General features: G+C 43.7%; 1 protein-coding gene across 2 annotated transcripts in view; it reads left to right on the top strand.

Annotated features, from left to right (window-relative positions):
* The window catches only part of ccdc33 (coiled-coil domain containing 33), a 274,590-nt gene that overhangs the window by 50,609 nt on the left and 211,827 nt on the right, over nucleotides 1-12,154 (top strand). For both annotated transcript variants that reach the window (XM_043680295.1, XM_043680294.1), the window contains exon 5: nucleotides 9,915-10,078. In XM_043680295.1, coding sequence (XP_043536230.1) covers nucleotides 9,915-10,078 — 164 coding nt within the window. The remainder of the gene's footprint in view (nucleotides 1-9,914; nucleotides 10,079-12,154) is intronic.

The following is a 12,154-nucleotide window of genomic DNA, read 5'->3' as shown; positions in this document are numbered from 1 at the left end:
GTGTGTAATACTCTTAACCTTAGTTTGCTGCTCTAACTGCACCCAGACCTGTTGTCTTTCTTTCTTTTAAAAAAAACACAATTTTCACTTCTCCTTCCCAGCTTTAATTCCTTCTCTCTCTGTCTGTCTCTCCTGAAGGATAATCTAGGAAAACTTCAGAATGACACAAACTGGTCCAGCTCATCAACTATACATGAAAATAGAGCAATTGTACAACCCGTTCACTAATTTCCTGCTTTCCTTTCCCCTGATTTTCCTTTTGTTCACAATCTCATGTCTTGCCTCAGTGGCCATTTCTCAGGGTTGAGCTTTGACAGTGAGAGATAGCAAGCTGCTGACTGCACAAGGCTTTGGAGCTGCACCCAAGCCTGTTCGTGCCTAATGTACAGCTACATAGACAGCCGTGGACTTTCAGAAGCCTACACACAAAGACGGACACAATCACATGCATTCACCCACTGGCACACATGCAGGGTCACACGTGTACGCACACAGACAGACTCAAAGATGCAGATGCAGACAGCCACACATGGCACCCAGATGGGTGGATACGCACACAGAATTACACATTCGGTGAACACACACACACACACACACACACACACACACACACAGAATTAGCCCTTATACATGCATTCTCCCAGACCTGCTACACATGCACATTCTCCCAGACAGTCAGACACACACAGACGTATCTCCTACATATGTAGTCACATATAAAGATAATCTCCCAGATAGAGGAACACAGAGTTACTCCTGACAAACATAGTCTCATGTAAAGATATACACACGTGCTGTCAGGCAGACACATAGTCATGCCTTACACACAGTCACACATAAAGGTGTACACTCACATTCACAGCAGCACACACACATCCTTAGATTCATGTTCATGCACTGAACAGCGGTTTAAGTTTTACTTTCAGAAGCGAGGGCCCTGGCAAAAATGTAACCCAGGAGGAGCTTCTTGCCAGCTTTGCGCTGCTGTATACCTGGTTAATTAGCACTGTGTTTAATAGGGTTGTACAAATTGGATGGATGTTTCCTTAGCATTAGCATTCATGTGGAGAGTAAGGCAGGTCTGAACACACACACAACGAACACAGTCAGAGTGAAAATGGAATCTCCCTCAGACACCAGTTTGGATGTGTTCCATCTGTTGATGGTGTTCAGTCAGCCCTGAGCAATCAGCAGATAGACAGAGCCATCTGACTGGCTAATTTGCCACAGAGCACTTCAATCTTTGTTTCATTAACACTTGGGCAGATTGTATTTTCACACAGATGTCCTCGGAGAGATGAGTTCCTCCTGAGTGGAGAGTTTAGAGCCTTGTTATACAATGCGCCAAGTGTTGCGATAGATGTGTGCACTAATGGTAACTAATAATGAGGCAAAGAGTGGTGTTGCTCAGAGCACTCCAGCATTTGATGAAGTTGCGTACTCATTAGTAAAAGCCTCGCTGGAGGATTTAGATGATGAGGGTTAAGAGGACCAAAACAAAATGTGTTAAACCCAGCAAAACCATCTGAACAGAAAAGAGACGACCATCAGAAATGTGGAACGAAGCAGTGAAAAATATCCCACAGTGCTGTGTGAAAGCAACAAAATCTGCAATCTGAAACAAAGTTGAATAGATTGAAACAATCTGAATTGGGAGAGGTGGCGAAGAGCAAAGTTTTACAGTGCCTTATAAGGGGGGACATGATAGCCTTGCGGTATTATCGCGAGATTATTAACCTGAGACTGAGCTAACGTGCCAGTGGTCCAATTTCAAATCCCGCCATGTGGAATTTAAATTCAATAAAAATCCGGAATTAACAATCTAATGATGACTATGAAATGATTGTTAGGAAAAGCCCATTTAACCCTTTCAGGGAAGGAATTCTGCCATCCTTACTTGGTCTGGCCTACATGTGACACCAAACCCACAAAGTAATGTGGTTGACTCTTAACTGCCCTCTGGGCAATTAGACAATAAATATCCTCCTGCCTTCTTCCCATCACCTTTGATCCCCTTACCAATCAAGAACCTATCTATCTCTGTCTTTAATGCACTCAATGATTTGGCCCGCACAGCCCTCTGGGGCAATGAGTTCCACAGATTAATCTCCTTCTGACTGAAGAAATTCCTCCTCATCTCAGTTCTAAAGGATAACGATATCCTAATCCTGAGAGTAAAAGGAAGGGGGCAAGTAGAAAATTGATGGGAGTAGGTTTCGATGATTATGATTTCAAAAGTTCAAATGCCTGTCTGCCAGTGATGGACGACAGTGTACAGAGAGGCCTTGGAGAGATGTTTCCACTAGTAGGAGAGACTGGGACCTGAGGGTACAGCTTCAGAGTGAAGGAACAACCCTTTAGAACTGAGATGAGGAGGAATTTCTTCAGCCCGAGTGTGGAACTCATTGCCCCAGAAGGCTGTGGAGACCAGATCATTGAATGTATTTGAGACAGAGATGGATAGGTTCTTGATTGTTAAGGGGATCAAGGGTTACAGGGAGAAGGCTGGAGGATGAGGTTGCAAAGCATATCAGCCATGATTCAATGGTGGAATGGACTCAATGGGTTGAATGACCTAATTCTACTCCTGTGTCTTATGGAGCAATTGAAATTAGGTTTACAAGAGAAGCCAGGATTGGAAGAGCCTATAGATCTTGGAGCATTGTGATGGTGGCAGAGGTGGAAGGGGATGAAATCAGCAATATGTGAGTTGGTTCGGTTTTCCTGGGGACATGAATCAAGGAGAGAGAAAGGCCACCAGCTACGTTAGATTAGATTAGATTACAGTGTGGAAACAGGCCCTTCGGCCCAACAAGTCCACACCGACCCGCCGAAGCGCAACCCACCCATACCCCTACATTTACCCCTTACCTAACACTACGGGCAATTTAGCATGGCCAATTCACCTGACCTGCACATCTTTGGAATGTGGGAGGAAACCGGAGCACCCGGAGGAAACCCACGCAGACACGGGGAGAACGTGCAAACTCCACACAGTCAGTCGCCTGAGGCGGGAATTGAACCCGGGTCTCAGGCGCTGTGAGGCAGCAGTGCTAACCACTGTGCCACCGTGTCGCCCATCAATTGGCCCAAACTAGATTGGCCCAAACTAGAACACAGTTTATCTGGCCTTTTGAGATGGAAACCTTTTGAGTGATTGGGGAGAGTTGCTTATTTTGAGGTGTTAGGGAAGGTAATAGTGAACCGTTTTAAACATGAAGCAGGAAAGTAGTCCTTTTACATCCATTGGACTGATGTTTTTCATTCATTCAGGATGTGGGTGTCACCCATTCCTGATTGCCCAGAGGGCAGTTAAGAGTCAACCACATTGCTGTGGGTCTGGAGTCACATGTAGACTAGACCAGGTTAGGATGGCAGTTTCCTTCCCTAAAGGAAACTTAGTGAAACATATGAGTTATCCCCCAACAATAGTCATCATTAAACTCTTAATTCCACATTTTTAATTGAACTTAAATTACACTTACTGCCACAGCAGGATTCGAATCCAGGTCCCCAGAATGTTACCTGGCTCTCTGGATTAACAAGGTTAGAGAGGTGCTGGAAAAGCGCAGCAGGTCAGGCAGCATCCGAGGAGCAGAAAAATCATTTCGGGCAGGAGCCCTTCATCAGGAATCCCTCATTCCTGATGAAGGTCTCCTGTCCGAAACATCGATTTTCCTGCTCCTCGGATGCTGCCTGATCTGCTGTGCTTTTCCAGCACCTCTTGACTCTGATCTGCAGTCCTCACTTTCCCCTCTCTGGATTAACAGACTATGGTAATACCACTTGGCCATCACTTCCCCACTGATATTACCTCCCCTTGATTGGCTCAAGATTTGATTATTGCCTCCATTGGAGAGGAAATGCCACCACTGAGATTTGCTGGTGATACAGAGAGGAATGACCTTACAGCGTGGAATGTTACCAGTTTGGTTCCTGTTTCAGAATTTACACCCAGGCTGAACCACCCGAGCACAGGTAGGATCAATAGGATTCAGACTCATGTAATCCAACACAGAACACGACACAATGGACTGTTCTTCAGAAAACAAAACTGTGATGGCGCCTTTTGACAGCGTAACCAGTTACAGCGGGATTATCTTGTTGAAAAGGCAATCATTGCAGAGGGTTCCCCACCTTAGCGTACAACAATTCTCATGAATAAGCATTAAAATAAATGGGCCAGTGGAATGCTCAAGAAAATGACATTTGGACCATTTTATGGCCACAGAGCTCCCTTCTAACTACTGATTCTGTTCTGTGCATTACAAAATGTCAAACTGGTTTACATTCCAAACAAAATACAATGCCTTGGGTGACACGGTCATGTGTTTTTTTTAACGTCCTTTGGAAGTTTTTGGTTTCTTCCAACGAAAGCTCTGGGCTGCATTGAATTATTCAGTTGGCTCGGCTTGGAAGTCCCCAGATGACCCCATTTTATTCTGGTCTTGCTTGAACACCCTCCTGCTGATGAATCTTCCACCTTTGTCTGTAATTGTTTCTTTGTGGCTCCAGGGTGATGACCTAAGTCACCGTTTGTTGAAATTCTGTGTGAGGAGAACCAACTGTAAACCTTTTGAAGCTGTAAATGTCAGCAAGCTCAGAAACAAAATTGATCTGAAGTGAGACATGATGTTAATGTGTAAGGAAATGAGTTAGTTGAAGGAGCCAGCTCTATATGTGATATCTCGAAATGTGAGTCCAGAGGAGATGGTGGCATAATGGTAATGTCACTGGACCTACTCATTCAGACCCTGGCTAGAGCTAGGCTGGAGTATTGTGTACAGTTCTGGGTGCCCCACTTCAGGAAGGATGTGAATGTATTGGAGAGAGTGCAGAAGAGGTCTACGAGAATGCAGCTTTAATTTTGAGGCTAGAGTGGAGATGTTGGGACTGCTTTTGGAAAGGGGAGATTTTTCTAACTATGAGGGGTCTGGACAGAGTCGTTGGGGAGAAACTGATTCCCGCTCATAAAAGGATCGAGAGCCAGAGGGTGCAGTTTTAAAAATGCATTGTAAAAGTAGCAAATGCGAGTGAGAAAATGCTCTTTTACAGAGCGAGGGGTTCAGGTGTGGAATACACTGCCTGGAAATGTGCTGGAGGTAGGGTCAGTTGAGGTATTGAACAGGAACATTGGATGGTTAATTAAAGACATAAAGTGTGGGGTAATGGGGAAAAGGCATTACCCCACAGGAGATTAGCATTAAGGCAGAATGCTTAGAGAGCTAGTCCAGACATGATGGATTGAATGGCCTTTACCTGCACTGTAATAGTTCAGTGTTTCTATGTTTATTGGCATTATTTACATTATGGTATTATCAAGCTGAAATTATTAACAATTTCAACATGATGTTGTTGCACAATGGAATGTTACAGCATTGATTCACTTGGTGTTAACATTTTTATGAGTCATGATTATATTTGAACAATGACACTAAATAATAGTTATCTACTTATTCACTTAAATATTATTTATTGCCACTTATATTTATATTTTGCTTGTCTGTACTTTCTATCTACAAATCCTTACCCACCATAATCACTTCCTGTGCCAACCATTTTTCATTATAAATCTTGATGTTTGCTTCTTGACTGAGATGTCTACATTAGCAGGCCACGCTGTATTTATAACAGTAAAGGTATTCCTGTGCCACTATTTTGTAACTCTTTGGAGCAAAGAAACGCGCTCAGTTAGCTTCCCACCAGTGTTTCCCATCTTGGCTGGTTTCTGATCTAATAGGGGATCATGGGAGCAATGTTTGCATTAATTGGCTCCATGTTTAATGAAGGACACAGCGCAGTGAAACTTCACTAGGTTCATCCCTAGAATGGGAAGCTGAGTAAATTGGGTCTGTGTTCCTTACAGTTTAGAAGAATTGTGAACTGAAAGTGTTTGGCAGGGTGGAATCTGGCAATCTGATTAATACTGGAAACATTGGAGCTCCATGTGGAAGAATCCAAGACAAGTTGGACTAAATAATGCAAACTATTACTGTTTTTTTCAAAATGCGGGGCACCGTCTCAGGATAAGTGGCTGATCATTTGGCACTGAGGTGAGGAGAAATTTCACTCAATCCTGTGAATTCTACACCTCAGAGTATGCTCCATCATTAAATATCATTAAGGTTGGGATAGACAGAATGTTGGCATCTTTGAGAACTAGAGAGTTGTGGGGATTGGTCAGAAAAGTTGAGTTGAGGCCATTGAATGGAGCAGACCTATATTCCAGGAACATTAAATGGGAAAGTCTTTCTGGTTCATCCAACGTGTCCTACCCAATTATCACCCCAGTGTGTCATCTTTTATCCACTCCCCACTCCCATTCAAAACCATACAATCTCTGGCGAGAGATGAGAAAACAAATTACAAAATGAAAGACCATTTCTGGAAACATCAAGGGCAGAGAAAACAGAGTTCTTTTCTAAGAATGTACAAAATTCCAATAGGATTAGACACGGCAAACACAGGAAATGATGTTTCCAGTGACCCTGGGAATCCTTACCTGTCTAAGGATACAGTGTAGGTCATTTAAGGCTGAGATGAGCAAACATTTCTTTACCCAGAGTGGAATTCACTGCCCCTGAAAGCAGTCGAGACTCAAACGTTGAATGTTTTCAAGAGGGAGTTAGGTTTGTTTCTTGAGGCTAAAGGGATCAGTGGGGGGAACACGGGAATGGGGGAACTGAGTAAGCCACAATCATGTTGGAATGCAGAGCATGCCTGAAGAGCTGAAAGGCCATTTTATTCCATTTGATTAATCTGTGGAATTTATTGCCACAGGGGGCTGTGGAGGCCAAGTCTTTGGGCGTATTTAAGACAGAGATGGATTCCTGATTGGTAAGGGGATCAAGGATTATGGGGAGAAGGCAGGAGAATGGGGTTGGGAAACTTATCAGCCATGACTGAATGTTGGAGCAGTCTTGATGGGCTGAATGGCCTAATTCTGCTCCCATGTCTTATGGTTTTATGGTCTATTTTCTATATTTCTATGTTTCCGTGACCTGTTCCATTACCTCGAGACGATCAGAAGTTGGAGATGCGATCATGTGGCCCTGAATATTTGATGGAACCTCCCTGCCTATTGCTCACCATCTCCATATCCCGCTTCCGGCACCCCCTCAAAATCCCGATCACAATCTGGTCTTGCTGTTGTGTGAAAGAACCATTGGCTCACTAATACCTGGCCTACCCATGACTCCAAACACACAAGCAATGTGGTTGACTCACAACTGCCCTCTGAAATGGCCTGAGCCAACCCACTCCATTTGGGGATGAGGAGCAGATACCCATATCCCACAACAGAATCCATAAACTAAGATTTAATTGAAGTCACCGCCCGCTGAACCTCTGGAAGAACGGGGGCCACCATTCACTGGCACAGAACTATATTGAAGCCATCATCATCGTGACTCCACTGATCCCCCGTCACCAATTTAATTGGAACAAGGTTTCCAGCAATTTCTCATGGTTCGGTCACAGATTGCTGGCACACATCTGTCTGTGCAGTTGGAGCTTTCAGTAATCTCTCCGCAAGCAGCTGACCTTGAGGCTCCAATTATGCGTGTGTATGTGGATTATTATTTTGCTTTCCTGCATGTTCACTCAATACCAACATGTTTCTGGAGATGAAGGTTATTATTAAGTATTTGAGTCATAATTGAGACTGTCTCTAGGCGGTTTAATGCATTCATCAACAAGCTCTTTATATAAATGGATAATCAAAGCACTGAAGTCGGCTGTGTTTAGCATTTAAACAGAAAGTTATGAATTTTAGGAACAAATGTGGTTTTGAGTGGATGATGTGCTTGACAGATCAGTGGTCTGTATCTAAATGGCTCATAGCCATTCAGTATAAGAGACAAAAACAGAAATTACTGGCAAAGCTCAGCAGGTCTGTGGGAAGAAAGCAGAGTTCACATTTCAAGGCTGGTGACTCTTCATCAGAACAGTTGAGTTTCGCCAGGAGTTTCTATCTTTGTTTCAGATCTACAGCATTGGCAGTTCTTATTTTATTCTGTGTACCAAGAGCATGGCATTCAGCTCTCTCCCAGACTCGGGATCTGTTCCTAGGCACTGACCAAACCCAATGATCTTGGGTCTGAAGTGAAGTGTCAGCTTAGACACTGTGCTGAAAAAGCTCCTCTGCTTTGTGACAGGAGGCTCCCATGTGAATGAATCATTCCTGTCTGAACATTTCACTGCGTAGCATTGTATATTTTTTGTATCTCAGAGCATTGCAGAGATATCTAAATATGCAACAAAGTTTAGTTACAAGAGCCTTAAAAGATCTCTGCAATCACAAATTTATCTGCCCCCATGATGACAGCCCAGCCCCCAATAGCTTCTGTCGAGTTTGTTTATTTTGCTCTGTGTTCACACCTAGACCTAACCAATCAGTTGCAGTGATCATAGATTGATTGCCAGACTCTTATAATCAAAGACAGAACTGTTGAGCAATCGTGCAATCCAGTTGGGAAAGGGTCTCAGAGTTTGTTCTCTGCCTTTCTTCACTAGTGAGAGGGAAACCTTGCTGTTTTATAGCAGAGCTCTTCCATTCCTTCTCAAAATCTCTCAGCTTCTCTATCATGATTGAGACGCTCCTTAAAGCCTACATCTCTCATCAAGCTTTTTGACCTGACTTCTACTTATGTGGCTAAAGTATTGAATTTTCTTTGCTAAATGGTCCTGTGAAGCACCTTATGATATTGAAGGTACCAAGGGGAGTTGGTCGCATTGCCACTGAGCTAGTAACCCAGAGACGTTGAGTGTAGGGGTTGGGAGGTCATGTTGCGGCTGTACAGGATGTTGATTAGGCTGCTTTTGGAATAATTCCGGTCTCTCTCCTATTAGAAGGATGTTGTTAAACTTGAAAGGTCTGGCAGGTTTGAGCTATAGGGAGCGTCGGAGGCTGAAGGGTGACCTTATGCAAGTTTATAAAGTCACAAGAGGCATTGATAGGGTAAATAGCCAAGGTCTTTCCCCCAGGGTGGGGTGCCCAAAGCTAAAGGTTTAAGGTGACAGGGGAAAGATTTAAAAGGAACTTAATGGGGCAATGTTTTCATCCAGAGTTTGATATGTGTATGGAATGAGCTGCCAGAGGAAGTGGTGGAGGCTGGTACAATTACAACATTTAAAAGGCATTTGGATGAGTATATGACTGGGAAGGGTCCAACAGCGCACCATCCCTTTGTTTCAGTAACTTTTCTGTTTGTGCAGTTTCTTCATATTAGCTTTATCCCAGGCTATTGGCCTAAAAGTTCCTTGGAACACATTGGTTGCAGAGCTAGATCTGACAGAGGTGTCCAGGATTATGATGGATACACATAAAATAGACAAAAACTAACTGTTCTGATAATGCAAAGTTAGGGGAACATAGATTTAAAATTCTGGGAAACCTGAGGAAGGCTGTTTTTCTGCAATGAATGACATGGAACTTGCTGTCTCCACGGAGGCAGCAGAGACAATGAGTAATTTTGAAAGGAAATTGGACTCTGCAGAGTCAGTTCTGAGGAAGGGTCTGTTGACCCGAAACTTGATTCCGATTTCTCTCCACAGGTGCTGCCAGTCCTGCTGAGCTTTTCCAGCAATTTCTGTTTTTTGACTCTGCAGAGAGTTGGAATGGGTTTGAGGGGATGGAGGACCTCCTTCTGTGCCATGATGACCGAGTAACAGTGATGGCTGGGATGGGAGTGAAGGGTGAGAGAGAGAGCGAGAGAGCGGGGTGTGTGTGTGTGTGTGTGTTTTTGAGAGAAAGCGAGGGCAAGAGCGAGAGAGACAGAGAGAAAGGGGATGAGAGAGAGAGGGAGAGGTGGGCGAGAGAGAGGAGTGGGGAGGCGAGAGAGAGGGGCAAGGGGGGGGGGGGGGGTAGCGTGTTCAATTACTAAGGGGGTTTAATGCTGTTCTCCCTGACCCAGGTCTTGGAAACACCACTCGGAAAGACTGAAGTGACGCTGTCTTCCCCAGCGAATGAGGAGCACGTCTCAAGACCTGGCAAGGAATGTATTAGCATAATCCTGCATGGAGCGACGGATATACCAGCCCTCAGTGATGGCTCAGTGCCTCAACCTTTCGCAACAGCGTGAGTACTGAGCTCTGGCGTTTTCAGACTGAGTGACAGAGAATGCATGAATTTCTCTCAAAAGCCATGTTGAATAATGGAAGGATGATGAATGGACCTTTGTGTAGGAGGGTTAAAGTTATTGATGAACTCACTGCTTCCCTCAGGGAGATCCTGCTGTTTCAGAATTTCTCTGAGCAAAATACCTGACTTGCATTGCAGTTGCATGAAAGTTAATAGTGGGAACTCGTAATAAATAACTCAAAACAAGATTTGGGTATTTCTGACAAAAAAAGTTGTCAAAAATGTTTCTCTTTCTCTCTCACTCGCCCTCTGCACATATACGGAGTTGTGGTTTCTGAGTCTTTCTTAAAACAAAAGTAGAAGGTAACTGGAGAAAAGACTACATTGTTCCTGTGAGCTGAGATCATCATCGGTGAGGTGATATCGTTGCCAAGTTGTGAAGAGTGCACCAGTAATTGAGCCCCACAATTCCACAAGCCATCATGAATATGTAACTACCCGCTGAAACCAGGAAGTGATCGATTTCCCCAATGTTTTGTATGCTACTCAGGACAAAAAGAATTCACACCAGGTTTCATCATTAATAGGTTTATTGTAACCAAACTTATTCTTTACCAATTGGTTGATAAAAATGAATTACTCATTATTGCGATGCAACTTAAGCTATACCCATTTAAACTCCCAACCACATTCATTTACAAAGTAATATAAACAATAGCAGATGGTTTAACACAAATGTTGTGGGTAGAAAAACATAGACAGGGAATTCAACAGTTCAAGAGTCCAGGCCACAAGGGTGGAATGAGTTGTTTCTGACAGTTCTTTTGACTTTTTAAAATGAATGCAACGTGATGTGATCTGCAAAGCAATGGTCGAACTTCGATTTAGTAGCTGATCGGCTAGACCTAGGTCTTTTTTTTTGTTTGGACTCTTTCTTCTCAGAGTCCCACATTCTGTATTCTTCACTGGGAGAGAAAGATGATGGGAAATGTTTCTTTTTGCTTCTAGATATCTCTGAGGGCTCTGCAATTGCAGGTCTGTAACAAACTGTAGCTGCTGGATCAATCCAAAGGTGATTGTTAGACAGTCTTTCCGAAACTCAAAGATTCCTGACACCGCTGTTGTAAAATAGCCACCTCATTGCTCCAAAATGTAAACCGATTTTGTGAAGCTAAAGTGAACACTACACCTTGCAGTAGGTCCTCTACTTGCACATTTTTTTCCTGGTATTTTTAACTATATAGCAATCCAAATTCCATTAACCATATTATGGGCCAGGAGGAAATTAAAGTATGTGGTTGCTTACAGTGATTATGATATTATCATCAATTTTGCTATAAAAGCCCATAGGTTCCAAAAATATCCTTTAGGAAGGAAATAAGCCATTGTTACCTGGTCTGGTTTACATGTGACTCCTGACCCATTGGTGATTACAGATGGTCTTCAGGCCTCATCAATGATGCCCTTCATCCCCTCATTTTTAAACTGTGCCCTCTTATTCCTGAATGGACTATCAGTGGAAATAGTTAATATTTTTGACTTTTCCTGTTAATATCTTGAAAACTTATCGCGTGATTATTCTTTTCTTGACTCGTGGGATGTGGGTGTCACTGGCTGGGCCCAGGATTTATTGCCTGTCCCTGTTTGCCCCCTAGAGAAGGTGGGGGTGAGCTGCCTTCTTGAACCGCTGCAGGCTGTATACTGCAGGTAGACCCACAATGTCTGTAGAGAGGGAGTTCCACGGTTGTGACCCAGCGACAGCGAAGGAACAGCAGTATATTTCTAAGTCAGGATGGTAAGGGGCCTGGAGGGGAACCTGTCAATGATGGTGTTCCCATGTATCCACTGCCCAAGATGTAACTTGAGATGTTACACAGGACCGAGGTGTGGGTCAGGTAACACAGATAAGATACACATTTCATAGAATGATAGAATCCCTACAGTGTGGGAGCAGGCCATTCAGCCCATCGGTTCCACGCTGATCTCTATGAAGGGTATCCCACCCAGACCCAACCCCTACCCTATTCCTTTATCGCAGCTTCAGGTAACAACATATATTACAATTGTCCTGCT

Source organism: Chiloscyllium plagiosum, chromosome 40 (assembly GCF_004010195.1).
Source record: "Chiloscyllium plagiosum isolate BGI_BamShark_2017 chromosome 40, ASM401019v2, whole genome shotgun sequence".
Taxonomy (NCBI): Eukaryota; Metazoa; Chordata; class Chondrichthyes; order Orectolobiformes; family Hemiscylliidae; genus Chiloscyllium; species Chiloscyllium plagiosum.
This window is presented reverse-complemented; position numbering and strand designations above follow the sequence as displayed.